At 39.9% G+C, this 14907-nt stretch overlaps 4 protein-coding genes across 5 annotated transcripts; 1 reads left to right on the top strand and 3 right to left on the bottom strand.

The window, feature by feature from the left end:
- Positions 1-97: 97 nt before the first annotated feature.
- LOC103926787 (elongation factor Tu, chloroplastic) lies at positions 98-1705 on the bottom strand. The gene is given in 2 exon segments (XM_018642470.2): positions 98-739; positions 742-1705. Coding segments are annotated over 2 exon segments (1452 nt in total). The 5' UTR covers positions 1700-1705; the 3' UTR covers positions 98-245.
- Positions 1706-2754: 1049 nt separating this feature from the next.
- Positions 2755-6747, bottom strand: LOC103926788 (probable serine/threonine-protein kinase WNK3). 2 transcript variants are annotated; one of them, XM_009335665.3, is made up of 8 exons: positions 6382-6746; positions 6124-6161; positions 5723-5950; positions 5399-5622; positions 5135-5292; positions 4496-4676; positions 4286-4420; positions 2755-4163 (listed from the first exon to the last, which is right to left on the bottom strand). In XM_009335665.3, the coding sequence occupies exons 1-8, from the start codon at positions 6466-6468 to the stop codon at positions 3322-3324; spliced, it is 1893 nt and encodes a 630-aa protein (XP_009333940.2). In that variant the 5' UTR covers positions 6469-6746; the 3' UTR covers positions 2755-3321. The 2 variants fall into 2 exon arrangements, with proteins under 2 accessions (XP_009333940.2, XP_048445481.1); XM_048589524.1 differs by having other exon boundaries at positions 4286-4676; positions 6382-6747.
- Positions 6748-8129: 1382 nt separating this feature from the next.
- Positions 8130-11140, bottom strand: LOC103926781 (39S ribosomal protein L19, mitochondrial). Its single transcript, XM_009335657.3, has 5 exons — positions 10747-11140; positions 9665-9904; positions 9490-9576; positions 9238-9371; positions 8130-8572 (listed from the first exon to the last, which is right to left on the bottom strand). Exons 1-5 carry the CDS (start codon positions 10984-10986, stop codon positions 8464-8466), a joined length of 810 nt encoding a protein of 269 aa, XP_009333932.2. The 5' UTR covers positions 10987-11140; the 3' UTR covers positions 8130-8463.
- Positions 11141-13074: 1934 nt separating this feature from the next.
- LOC103926780 lies at positions 13075-14097 on the top strand. Its single transcript, XM_009335655.3, has one exon. It carries the CDS (start codon positions 13075-13077, stop codon positions 14095-14097), a length of 1023 nt encoding a protein of 340 aa, XP_009333930.2.
- Positions 14098-14907: the final 810 nt, after the last annotated feature.

Here is a 14907-nt window from a genome sequence, read left to right as displayed (position 1 = left end):
CGGTTTCTAGCTGTTGATTCATTTGGTAACATACAAAATATGAGCTATAAAATGCAACAGTAACGTTATTGATCACAAAAAGCAGAGCAAATTGGGATGATGAAACCTACAAAATATATAACATTTCATTGCGGAAATTGCTTCAAAATGTCAAAAACTAGATAAATTTTGAAGCTGAGAGAGTTGGAAGTTTGGCACCAAATTGCAAAAACAAGTTGAGACCATCACATAATTTGTATTTTGTATCACTCAATAATGGATTGAATAACACCAGCTCCAACAGTCTTCCCTCCTTCTCTGATAGCAAACCTCATCCCCTGCTCACACGCCACCGGAACAATCAGCTCGACCACAATCTTAACGCGATCGCCAGGCATCACCATCTTCGACTCCTCATCCTTATCGTTCATAATCGAAGTCACCTTCCCGGTGACATCAGTAGTCCTCATGTAAAACTGCGGCCTGTAACCCGAAAAGAACGGTGAATGCCTTCCCCCCTCTTCCTTCTTCAACACATACACAATCGCCTCGAATTTGGTATGCGGGGTAATAGTCCCGGGTTTGGCCAAAACCATCCCTCTCTGGATATCAATCTTCTGAATACCCCTAAGCAACAACCCCACATTGTCACCAGCCATGGCGTCGTCAAGAATTTTCTGAAACATTTCGACACCGGTGACAGTTGTGTTCCTGGTATCCTTCAAGCCAACAATGTCGACGGTGTCTCCGACCTTGACCTTCCCCTCTCGACACGGCCAGTGGCCACAGTGCCACGGCCAGTGATCGAAAACACATCTTCGATGGCCATCAAAAATGGCAGCTCAGTCTGCCTCTGAGGAATCGGAATGTAATCATCAACAGAGTCCATAAGTTCATAAATCTTATCAACCCATTGATTTTCGCCTCGCGAAATGGCTGGATTCGCCATTAGAGCCTCTAGTGCAAGCAATGCAGATCCAGAAATAATAGGCACATCATCACCAGGAAATTCATAGGAAGAAAGCAACTCTCTCACCTCCAACTCGACGAGCTGCAGGAGCTCCTCGTCGTCCACCTGGTCCTGCTTGTTCAGGAAAACCACCATGTTCGGCACACCCACCTGCTTCGCCAGCAAGATGTGCTCTTTGGTCTGCGGCATTGGGCCGTCGGCGCCGGAGACGACGAGAATGGCGCCGTCCATCTGGGCGGCGCCGGTAATCATGTTCTTGACGTAATCGGCGTGGCCGGGGCAGTCGACGTGGGCGTAGTGGCGGTTCTCGGTCTCGTACTCGACGGTGGCGGTGTTGATGGTGATTCCACGGGCGCGCTCTTCCGGGGCGGCGTCGATTTCGTCGTATTTCTTGGAGACGCTGTTGCCGATGGAGGCCAAGGCCATGGTGAGGGCTGCGGTGAGGGTGGTCTTGCCGTGGTCGACGTGGCCGATTGTGCCGATGTTGACATGGGGCTTTTTGCGCTCGAACTTACCTCTGGCGGCTTTGACGGTGAAGTTGCGGCGGTGGTGGCGGGTGGTGGAGGCGGGTGTGAGGTGGAGGATGGTGGAGGGGTTGAGGAAGGAGGAGGAGAGGTGGGTTAGCTTGGAAGAAGGTCTAATGGAGAAAGAAGAGGTTGTGGGGGATGGGGAGGCTGTGGAGGCATATGGGCATGTGAGCTTTGAGGAGGCTGAGGTTGCAGCTGCAGCTGCTGCTGTGGAAATTGCCATGGAAAGACTGAGTCTTTAGAGAGAGAGAGAGGGAGAGGGAGAGAGAGAGCGAGAGTGAGAGAGTGAGATGAGTGTTATCTGGTTAGGAAGACACAGAGGACCTCATATGGGGTGGTCTATCCATTTCTCTGCCTCAGAGTTTTGGAGGGATTAGTCTTTGTGGATTACTGGTAGGAATTTGGGCTTTCTGTGCAACCGGGGTTGTGGGCTCACACGTGTGAAAGTAAAACCTTTCCTGCTCTTATTTGCATTTTTAGGGATTTCGATTTCAACTCCAATTGCAAAGAACTTCTGGAGTATGAATATCCATCCTCAAGCTCCGAGTTTTCTATAAATTTCAAAGCTTAAACTACTAAATTATTTTGAAAATAGTTTGATTTGGCAACTCACCATCGCACTCTTTTTCAACGTAAATATTTTTGCCGCTTTTCACACATTCTCTTCCGTCCCATTATACACTCAAGTTTACCACTGATCATTTGATGAATAAATCAAATGATTATTAAGAAACATAAGTAAACAGAAATGTTAAGAAAGAGAAAAATAGCTTGTAAAAATTTATTTTCTTTAAAGTAAAAGAAAAAAAAATTCCCATGGGGCTCTTAAATTCATTTGAGAATGCCTTGTTTGAAAGTAATTTAAAGATGATTGAAAATATTTTTGGATTTTAAAAACACTAAAATACTTTTGCAAGAATCAACAATTAAGTGCCTTTATCAAAAAACACCATGATTCATTTGTATTTTTACTAAGCATTAATTCTAAAAATACTCTCATCAAAATCACTTTTAGTCATTTTAAAAGAAATTCCGAACCGACATAATGCACCTCATCAAGTTGTGGCTCCAAAGTACGTGCAGTCGACTGATCGATGGTGATTTGTATCCATTATGTGATGGCAACCCACAAAAGCCAGACTCCCTTTGTGCCACGTAGTTGATGCAAATACCTTAATTTTTGGAAACAAATCATATGAAACCATGGATTGTGGAGTCACAATCTACCATGGCAATCGTGCCACGAACACCAGCCTCATATTTTGGAATCCAGAAAAATACAAGGGCAAATTATAAATTTCAACTTTCATGTTATGATTATTATGCAATTTAACAATAAACCAAGGTCAAAGCATGCCACAACAATAGCTTGACAAACAAGTAAAACCCCCAAAGCTAAGAAATTCAAATTAATTTTCACATTTGCTCAACGCACTGATTTGAGGTATAACCGAAAGAAGGGTAAAGAATTATCTGTACAGGTATGTACTCCATGTGATGGCTACCGCGTATTCGTTATATGTAGGCGAGCTTGTTGATCTTCGGGCATCAAATCGACTTATCAGACTCATGTGTTGCCTCGCGGGAGTTCCAGCTGCCGGAATCTGTAGGGCTTCCCGGGTCACTCTACAAGCTGATCTAGATTACAAATCTCCCTCAATATCCACATCCAGCAGCCAAAAACACGGCTACTAGCTCATGCTCCCCAACCTTTACCTAAGTACAGGATATATCTGCAACTTCTATTTCTGTCACTGGAAAATCAAATGAATAATCTATATATCCCAGCATTGGCAGTGGAGATATGAAACGGAAACGAGAAGCTGAATCTGCAAATTGATTGGTTTAGCTGTCTCCCTCATACCGCACTTTGTAGTCTGGAAATCTCGTCTTGCATATACCTAAAACTTTTTGACAGAAAACTGGTGGGAGTTCTTTCAATAGGTCTGATATTGCTAATTCATGCTTCCTCTTGAGCTCGTCTAACTCCTTTTTCTGTTCTACCAATAGATTCTCAAGTTTCTCGGCAATGATCTTTACTTCTTCTGATTCAAATGCATGAACTCCATTAATAAGATGTGGATCAGTAGCTGCATGACTATCACCACTCGGTGATTCAGAGGCTCCATCACCATTTGGATTATTTTCCTCTCTATGGCCACCAGGAGATTTCTCATCTTCCTCAACACCACCGTTTGGTGAATTTGAGGCGCCAGCACTATTTTCATCATCTTCCTCCCTAGGGCTGCTACCAGGAGAGTTCTCGTTTTCTTCAGCACCTCCCGCAGTGACCGAATCCGCTGGAGAATTCAAATTGGTAATGACATACTTCCCTGGAGAATTTCCACCGCCTTCCTTGGGTGATTCACACCAGTACTTGCGGCCTGAAGGCAATCTTTCTAACGCAAGACTACTAGAAAGAAGGGCCTCGTGTGTCACGGGGGAAGCATCCTCCTTATACTCAGAAGCATGGCTATAAGGAGTTGAGGCCTCACCATCAATATGATCTCCAGAATTTTCTCCAATCGGCCAATCTGGAATGTGGGAATGGATTTCGGAGTCGATTAGTTCAGCAATTGTTGAAACATCTTGATCTGTCAGGTCTAACTCTTGAACCATTTCACTAGCAACAGCAATTGCAGTGTCTTCCCCAATGTCAAATGGAAAGTGAATATTTCGAAAATGACCTGGGCCCAGGTGGAAACTTTCTCAATTTTAAGACCAGGAACTGGCATAAAAACATACTTCTTTGACTGAAAAGTAAATAAACTGGAAAAGTGGGAAAAAAAAAAAAGAAAGAAAAGGCTACCTGTAGAATCTGCTATTCGTAATTTCAGAAATATCGTGTCATCTTTCCTCTGACCTTGCACACTGAAGTCTCGATTTATCTCATGAGAAGGGTCCATATCCTTTGTCTCAATATCAATCTGATCAGAACTGCCTTCTGCATCTAGCATGTCACAATGTGAGGAGAATGACACAAAAAGCCTTTGAGCACTAGATAAAAAACTCACTTTACCTGAATAATGAGTGGGTCGTAGAGAGCGAGTTATACTTTCCCGATCGTCATCTGATTGGAGAAAAGGATCCATAAGAAGTTCTTTTGCAGGCAAGCGTTCTGAAACTTTCACAATGCATTTTTCTATGAATGCCTTAACTCCAGGATCTGTCACTTTTGCCAACGATGCTGGCTTTACTCCCTCCCATAACGAAAAAAAAGAACCGATATAAGTAGCATGTTATAACTGATTCAAGGCCCATGTTAGAATGTATCACAATCATTCGCCACAATCCTTCTAACAACTTTATTTTTCAGAAAAGTGGCAAACTAACAAAATTTATGCTGGTCCTGGAACAGGAGATCAAGGGGCGTTTGTGCAAATATGCCTAGAATTACAAGTATAAACCCTTCTATTGGTGGGAAAGAATCCACACAACTGAATCATGCATCACAATCCAATGAGATGAATCATTAACCACAATCAAAAGAAATAATAATGCAATGTATCTAGAAAAATTAAATTACTAAAAAACTTGAGTCTGACAGATACAGTGACTGTTCATGTCCACACTTTTAATTGGTGTAACTTTCAAGGACAGGAAATTCTTCTCAACTATGACAGAGAAAATATGCATAAAAAGGTCATGAAGCCCTTACTGATGTCACTTTCTTGAATATTTGAGCAGCATTTGAACATTCAACATATGGATACTCAAAGGTCACCAACTCTAACATGCACATGCCAAAGGCGTAAATGTCTACAAGCTCATTGTATTCCTCTTCGTAAAGTTCTGGCGCCATAAACTCAGGAGTACCTAAAGATATGAAACAATTACATTGCCGGCTCTGTTACTAAAGATTCTGAACTAAATACTATCCCAGAAGAAAAATATGAATAATGACTATAATTGTAGTCCTCACCAATGACACTGTGAGCTGAACGAGCCTGTCGAAGAATAGCAGCCAGTCCTAGGTCACCAATTTTGACTTCACCTTGGTTCCCATTGACAAAAATGTTGTCACACTTCAAATCTCGATGGATAACTGGGGGGTCATGATTATGAAGATACCAAAGGCCTTCTAAGATCTGCCTAGACCATTTCTTCAACGCCCTCAAATCAACGTGCTTATGCTTTCTCCGGTACCTACACGATAATGGACACTGAGACACTGGGACACTGAATAAAAGCATAAAGGAATCACATATATTGAATGTTATACAACAACAGATCACTAAAAACTCACTGTCGTAAAGTTCCCGAAGTGAAAATCTCTGTAATAAGGTTGATGTTCTCATGCTTGGCATCGACCCACCAATTGTAAAACTTAATTATGTTCTTGTGCTTTAGAGTCTTAAGCAAATGAACTTCCGAATAAAGTCTCTCTAAATCTTCGGAGTTGCGTAGTAGATCCGCCACCTTAACCTGATTCCAAGCTACCTCTATTCCTTCCAATTCATCAAATGCTCGATATCTAAGTTCCTTACCGATCAAGGCCACACAAAAACAGATCCACAACACAATTCGGCCTCGATATAATATCAAGTAAAATGGTTCAAATTCAAACGCATTTGTATCCAACTAAAAACCCAAAAATTAATTCACAAAATAAATAAGTAAATAAACAAATGAGAGCAAAAAGGTTACACTTTCTTGAAAGCCCCTTTTCCTAGAACCTCTTTATACTGCAAAATCACCAAAACAAAAGAGAATTCAACACATATCAATCTAAAAATCACAACTTTGTTAATAAAATATTAGGACTTTAAGGCATTGAGTAATTAATTTCCAAACATTTCAAAAGTATACCAGCTAAATCAAATCGACAAATAATTAAAAAAAAGATAACAGAAAAAAATGGAAATTAAAACAAAAGAGAGAGTGAAAAAAGTAACGGCCACTGACCCGACCGTATCGACCAGTGGGATCAACCTCAACGAACTCGCTATCGGCATCGTCGGTGTCCTGCTCCGACGACATATCATGTGGCATTGTCGATGACACGTTCGTCTTTTCCAAGCGAATCGACCCGAAAATGACCCGATTCGGATCAAATTCCAATACGCACGGTATTAGGAAACCGGCAGTCGGAGGTGCTGAAGTATGAAGGCGGAGACCACAGACGTAGGAGCGTGCGTTTGCGGAGATGTGAGAAAGTGAAAGGAGGAGAGAGAGAGAGAGATTGGGACGTGAAAGCGAAGCCGTCGGATTGGCAGAGAGACGGAGAGAGAGCAAGTCAGATGATAGAACTAACTGAGATTTTGATTTGATTTATATTATTTTTGTTGTATTTATTTCGGTCAAGTGGGAGTAATGTGCTACGCGCGTTTCTTGAGCTTGCTTTCGCACCTTAAACTGCTACGTTGATTCTTTATGTGCGGCCATCTAACGGTTGACAATTTTTGCAAGTGGGCTCTACTGATTAATATTAGTTTGACTTTCTTAATAAATAGACGACTGCTAAAAAACATATTCATCCAAAAAAGTGGTAGTGTTTTATAAACTTGCAAGCTAACCAGTTAGCAGGTTAATCCATGTTCAGAACTGTTCAAGTTTTATACAACTACCAATCAATTGAAAATGACTCGTTTGAAAGCGCCTTGAAATGATTGAAAATGTTTTTCATAAAAGTGTTTTTAGAACCAATCTTTAGTTAAAACGCTTCAAGTGTTTTTTGAATCTAAGAAAACATTCATCAAAAACGGTTTCAATCATTTTAGAAATATTTCCAAACGAGATGGTAGCTTGAACAAAGCTACACTTTAGAGAAAAGAGAGATCCCATTTGTAATTTAAAGTGAAAATATTTAAATCACAGTTTAATACCTGTGTAAATTGTAGTTCGAAACATCAAAAGACGCTCACCAAAACTAATCTCCGCCAACACCAAAAAATGGACCTAGTATTCATGAGAGCGACACAACTAGATATTGTACTATAAGGTTAGTGGGTTGTTCGTTGAATTTTTAATACAGGATATTTAGCACCTAATGTGACATTAATTAATCGTAATTTAATTAATCATGTTCGTCACGCTAATGTACAAAAATAATTTTTCCAAAAGAAATCTTATCACCAGTTACCATTTTCTTTCTAATTCATAAAGACAAGACGAACTAGCACACAAATGCTGATGGTGACCTCGTAGCTTGAATTCACGTCCAAAAACTATAAGCTAAAAAAGACATACTACTACAATCTGATGATATTCCTCTTGACTTAAAAATTACAGGTCTTAGATTCGAATCTCGTGGATGACAAATTCGATACCAAATAAGACTGCCAATTGTGTAGCTTCGCCAAACTTCTCATTTTTCTAGTGTAAAAATATCGATGTACTAATAAATAAATAAATAAATAAATAAAAGGGATCTCTGTCCCACCTACCAATTACAATTCACGCATTCAAAAGTTGACTGTCAAATATTGTTTTAAGCGATGTCAGCAAAGGATTCAGTGTGACTGGTCACACTGCCATGCTGTGTTACAATTCCACTCGTACCCTAGGTCGCTTATGTTTAAACCATGTTGTCCACCGATATCATATTGTAACATGTGGATTAGTAACATCACAAAGAAATATGACAATTACACTGAAAAATTTCTCATTTCTCCGTAGCAAGCAACGCAAGAGATGGCCAGCGGACTTGAAACTACAGAAGAAGCTAACCAAAGTAAAATAAATGATAAAACAGCCTACGAGTGTAGCAATCACATTTATGCCAACTTGATAACATTCATAAACCTGAGTACATACTAAATCGGAAAGTAAAATATTCAGGTAACTTGCCCGGTATTCAATTGAACTCGCACATCTCTACCAGGCATCTCAGAGTCTCAAAGACTTGATGAAGATTCACAGACTAATAACGCGTTCAAAAGAAAAAGAATAAGAGGAAAAGAGATCACCAAAAATTTTGCTGGATTTCTGACCCAAGTCATACATGGGAACCATCTTCGTCAGGCAACATCCTTTTGATCCCATCGGCTACGATTGCTTCTTAAATGCATTGATTTTGTCCCTGACATAGTACAGCTTCGCCCTCCGCACTTTCTTCTTGTCCAGCACCTTAATCTCCTTTATATTAGGCGAATACCTGCCATACGTTGTCCACTTTCAGTAATTTTGTCGAGACTGAGCACAGTTCTTCTTATGTGAAACAAATGATAGGAATAGGCAAATCCCACACATGAGTTGCACATGAACTAATCAGAAATCAATATAAATATTTGTTTGAAGACACTACACCCAGTTTGCATACAAAATAATCTTACAAAATAATCATCTGTTTCTCCCAAATAGTAATTGAAGTGTGAATAACTAAAAATCTAGACTTTGCGTCGAAGTTAATCAGTTTGTAGTCATGAACACCAGAGCGTTAACTAGCAATGTTTACTAACATGGTTAGTTTCTTATTTCTAGAGTACAGAATTATGACTATATAACTCAGTAACTTTCTACGGGCTCCATTTTAATGTACATTTTATAAGACAATCAACAACTAACTAATCTTTGAATTGTCGTATGCATAATGTTGTACAAGTATGTAATACCCGTATAATCAGAGTCGAGAATTAATAAGTTATCACGGTAAGATTTCAATACACCCACTTCCAGGACATCCCACTATGAAAATCACATGTTTTCTTTCCAACTTAAAGCAGGGTTCACATGTTTTCTTTCCAACTTAAAGCAGGGTAGCAAAGACAATACAGGCTAGGACCATCAATGTAAAAGAAAATAAAAACCAGAATTGCTTACAGTGGAAAGAGAGATTCAACCCCGACCCCAGCCACTTGCCTCCTGATTCTAATTGTAGAGTTTAGACCAGCATTACGTCTAGCTATCACAACGCCTTTCACAACTGAAACACGTCGCTTGTTGTCGGGTACTTCCTGTTCACATACAGAAAAGCATTGGGAAAAAAAGAATCTACTCAATCTCGCAAGGAACTCCGTCCACAACATAAAGCACCTTACAAAACTTTAATTTTTCAAAATGAACACAACATACCACTCTGAGTTGCACCATGTACCCGGGCCTTACATCCGGTATTTCTCTCTGTGTCCTCACTTCCTCTACAGCTTCCTTATCTAGAATCTGTAGAAATATAATGAGCCAATATAAATATAAAAGGAATAGAACATGCGTTATGTCTTGTCATGAATACCAACAGATAGAGGCATGCCTGCATTATGTGGTGAGCAGTTTTATCAAGCCTCTTGAATTTGATGCGAGGAGCTACATCAGACTCATACATTCCTGAATCTTGAGTAGCTGATTGAACAGGATTTGCCCCTGTTGTAATGCACCTGCTTGGGAAAGGAGGTAAAACTGCCGCACATCGACAAAATCCTGGTCGAGCACTCTTGACTAACTTGGAACTACACGAACAAGTTGATGTCTCACTTGGAGAGCTAGTCGTAGTCTGGTACAATATAGCACGCAGCATCACAAAAAAATCGATGTTAGGAAAGAAAGACAAAATATTGCACTTCAGATGAATTCCACACTGTATAACATAAATATGTGTTTATGACGTGTCATCTAATGTTCGTGTTTCCTAGTTGTACAGTAATTATGTCATAATCCACATCTCCAGAATATCTTTTAGTTACTTCTCTATCACATTTCCGGTTTACAAGTGTTCCGGTTAACCCTTGTAACTATATATACATCTCATACACATAAAATAGTCGTCCAATTCACCTTCTCTACCAAAATTTATGACTTATGATGTGCAGATCCTCTCCGGATCCCTTTCCACCTAATCCACCAAGTCTAGGATCCGGGCCGTTGAAATTTGATCCAACGGATACATTTATTATAACTTTCAAAGGGACCCCTTGTTTGTAGCCGTTGCGTTGGATCAAATTTCAACGGTCCGGATCACGGACATGGTGGATTAGGTGGAAAGGGATCCGGAGAGGATTCCTTTCCATTGTGCACACTGGCAAGTGACCTTCCAAAAAACGAAAAGCAAAATGCGAAGCAAATCGGCCTGTAGACTCATTCGCAAGCTCGAAGTGCATCAAATACCTTTAAGTTAACAAAGAAATCTTCTTTTTTCAAATGTACCAACACCCAGTAACTCGTTTACACGAAGAACACTGTGTTTTCGAATAATAACACCTAAAATTCACAAATAACAGGCATATTCAAAGTAAAATCCAATACCATAAACATGTTAAAAGTGCAATCTTCAAATTAAATATCAACTAAAACATGCTAAAATGCTGTTAAATAGAGTATAACGAGTCGAAAACATACGAACGAGGCCGAAGACCGATACGAAAACTTGGAAATTGACTGAAACAAGGAACTTTTCAGAGACCCCAACCCCGAAGAATCCCCCAATTTCTTGGCAGACGCCAAACGATCCGACGCCGACGAGCTAAACCCAGAACCGCTGCTCCATTGGTAAGCTCCGATTGATCTAAAATGAGCAATTTTTGAGCTGTCTATTCTCTGTCTTCGGACCAATCGGATGCTCGCGCTTAAAGACTGCATTTTTACGAAGTGGGTATGCAATCAAATTTTCTGTTTGGTTGCTGAGAAAATGGAGTGCGGGAACGAGAAAATGGAGGCAATTTTCTATTGGGTTTTCTAGGGAACCAAACGGGGAGGGATGACCAGTGGCTTACCCAAAACCCACGGTCACTTGGGAAATGGGGTTTATGTTCAGGGTAGATGGACGAAAATGCCCTCATTGGCTTCAAGGCATTAGGGCTCTGATTTGGGCCCAAGGATTGTACAAACGGGCCTACATCAACGGTATAATCTGGCCCAGTAATTGAATTTGGGCCTGAAGATGACTAGCCCTTTTCTTCACATACCAAATAAAAGTTTAAATGTAATATTTCATGAGGCATGTGTAAAAAGGATAAGGATTGGCTGCCGAAAGAAAAGCTGGAGCTCCGACTGAATTCAATCAGTGTAATTAAAATTGGACACGTGTCCAAAAATAAAGAATTAAAACTTGAACCAACATCACCCTACTTATTTAGACACACGTCAATTTTTAATGGGGTTTCAACATGAGCTTATGCTCTTCTTTCAGTAACCAATCATTGTTCGTGTAAGAAAGGTGAAGAAAGAGAATGACATGGGGAATGATATCTAGTTGTTTATGTTTGAGGATCCTCTTGTTTTTTAATCCCTCTTTATATGCGGTTTAGATGAAGATTTGAGTTGAACAACAAAAAACATACCTAGATATTCAGGTATGACATACCAAGTTTCAACGTGGAACTTGCCCATTTTTCAATCCCTGTGTATTAGTTTACACATTTTGATATGTCAAGAATGACAACTAACTATGCTGGTTGATGCTTTTGCTAATATAGGTCATTCTAAGTTATGTGAGAAAGTTTGGATTCATTCCTTGCCTAATGATATTTTGGATTTCAACTTTGGTCTATCAACTTGGATATCACTATAGCAGTATGTCAAGTGAATTAAGCATTATCATGTAAAACAAATATTAAAATTAAGATACATAATAATGCTTTGATTGACTTGAAATGAAACCGTCACAGTGATATCATTTATAGGTAAAAAAGAGAGGATTATCCAAGCATTATTATGCAACCATTAGTGGGCAGCCATAGGGCTGCAATGCGATGTAAAGAGGAAGCTAGCTGGACCAGATCTGCAGCAGCTACAAACATTAGATTCCTCAGACTTTTTCCTCAGCAATTGTCGCCACCACCCCCGGAGTATTAGATTCCTCTCCTAAATTACTACACATGTTTGTATACAAAGTTGAAAAAAGTTGCGCCTCCCATATACAAACTTTATGAACACTTACTCAAACAATAAAAAATCCACAAGACCCACATCGGGAAGCAAACCAAATACCCAACTCTTTTACGTTATATAATTTTGACTGGATTTTTTTGTTGATTTTAGAGAGACTATGAATTATATATTTTATGAAATGCATGATATGCTGATCGATGGTTGATTGATAGTTTGACTCATTATTTAAGGTTTCGTTTTTTACAGAAGTCAAATTACATGGTTGAACCCTAAATAATGTGTTGACAAATGGTCTTATTGCTGCTTTTAACCATGCATGGAATTATGTAATTTAAGTGCTTGCAGCAGAAGCAAAACCACCTCGGATTCAATAAAGTTGTCTTTGTAAAATTGCAAAGAAAATTGTAATATATTTAAAGTACAATTAACAAAATAAATAAATTGAAATCCAGGTAAGAGAGAGGTTAGAAATACACTGCCAGTCTATCTGCCAGTTTAGAAATTGTTCTTTAAACAATGCTGCCAAACACACCTCTGGCAGCATCTGTGACTCAACACATCTTGTGACTAGGTTCTTTCACTCACTCTCTCCCACCATCTTAAAACCCCCCTCTCCCCCCAACTCTCCTTCCTCCAATCTGTTCCTCATCTTCCGCTCCTTTGGTTTTCATCCTCTTGAGAAACTTTCTGCTTTGAAAACTCCTTTAAATATGCTTCAGTTTTAAATCCTGGATCTGTCACTGCTAAAAAGGTTCGTCGCACCTCATTTTTGAGTCTTGGATTCGTCGTTCAACGCACCTGATTTTTCAAATCCTGAATCCGTCGTGGTGACGAAAAATGCAAGACCACATTGGCATTCCTGCTTGCTTCTCCTCAGGTGAGAAGTTAAGTGATGATGCATCAGCTGTGGCTAGGTCAGGCCACAGTGTCTACATGTCAGTGTACAGAGCCAAGATAGCTGATCAGAGCCGTTTGATCACGATCACATGGTGCAAAAACCTGCTCCTCCATGGCCTATCGGTGACCATGGAGGGCCAGGATGGAGATCAAACCCAGCAGCACACCCAACACAGCTTCAAAGTTGAGCTCAAGCCATGGTACTTCTGGAGGAAGCAAGGCTCCAAGCGCTTTGTGGTTGATGGGAAAGCAGTGGAGATCTTCTGGGACCTCAAGGCAGCAAAATTCAACGGCGGGACGGAGCCCAAATCAGAGTACTACGTTGCGGTTCTTTGTGAGAAGGAAGTTGTTTTGCTTCTTGGTGATCTCAAAAAAGATGCATACAGAAAAACAGGTTTTAGACCTGCCCTCACCGATCCGACTTTGGTTTCTAAAAAAGAGCACATTTTTGGTAAGAAAAAGTTTTCCACAAAAGCAAAGTTTTATGAGAAAGGCAGGCTGCACGAAATTGCAATTGAATGCAAACACAGAGGCGGCGGCGGCGGTGGCGGTGGCGGTGGGAGCATTGGGAGTGGAAGTACCCTAAATGGGGTGGAGCCGGAGTTGGAGATTAGGGTTGATGGGCATTTGGTGGTTCATGTGAAGCATCTTCAATGGAAGTTTAGAGGTAATGAGTCCATTCGTATCAACAAGTTGAGAATTGAGGTTTATTGGGATGTCCATGACTGGCTTTTTAGTCCTGGATTAAGGCATGCATTGTTTATTTTCAAGCCAAGTTTGCCTGCTTCAAGTACCTCTCTGCCACCGTTATCGAGAACCTCGTCGTCCTCGCTGCCATTTTCTTCATCGGCATCAACTCCATTGTCATCTCAGACTAGTTCTGCATCAGTAGAAGGGATTAATGCAAGTTCTGCTTGTTCATCCGAGTTTTGCTTGTTTCTTTATGCCTGGAAGGTTGAATGAGAAAATGTATCCATCTCTTGGTAGACTATACTCATCATCACTTACGAAGACATTATTGTGACGGTATTTCAAGTTCGCACGATGACAATTCCTCAAGTTATTCACGCACATAACATGTACATTAATATTTTTACATGACATTACGTGATTGATTTGAAATATCATTGGTTTCATCACTAGAGGAATGAGCCAGGGTGGCAAATGAAATGGGACATCAAGGAATGGGGACAGCATGGGACGGTGAGGATGCAGATTGGATTGTGTGTTGGAGGATTGGATTGCTAAAAGAGGAGGTGGGGCCCAAGAAGGAGAGGGGTTGGAGGTCAGTTACAGCTGGGATTGAACAAATGGGCAGGATTGGAGAAAGACAGACAAAATACACAAATGAATGCCCAATAAGTTTCCAACCTAGAGAGGCATCTTTCCACATATTATATATTTTTTTATACAAAATTTCTCTTTCCTCTTTCTTGATTTAATATTGATAATTGAGCAAATTTCTTCTACCAACATGTGTATATGTGAATGTGATGTCTTCAAACTTAATATAAAGAAATATTAGATAATATGTTGAAAGGTTAATGAATGGCTGTAACTAGCATAAAATGTTGGATATGTGATAGAGTTGAGAGGAGTTGTTGATGATGATTGAACCTCTAATTGCAACATTTTCCATATATGCACCACATATGAATATATATAAATTTATTTATTTACTTTTCTTTTTTAAGAAAACTAATGAAAATAATTTGAAAACTTTAAATTTTAACGATAAGAACAAAATAAAGGGTAAAATGAATAATATCAAAA

The sequence above is a fragment of a genome, unplaced genomic scaffold (genome assembly GCF_019419815.1).
Source record: "Pyrus x bretschneideri cultivar Hongxiangsu unplaced genomic scaffold, Pyrus_bretschneideri_v1 Contig3, whole genome shotgun sequence".
Taxonomy (NCBI): Eukaryota; Viridiplantae; Streptophyta; class Magnoliopsida; order Rosales; family Rosaceae; genus Pyrus; species Pyrus x bretschneideri.
This window is presented reverse-complemented; position numbering and strand designations above follow the sequence as displayed.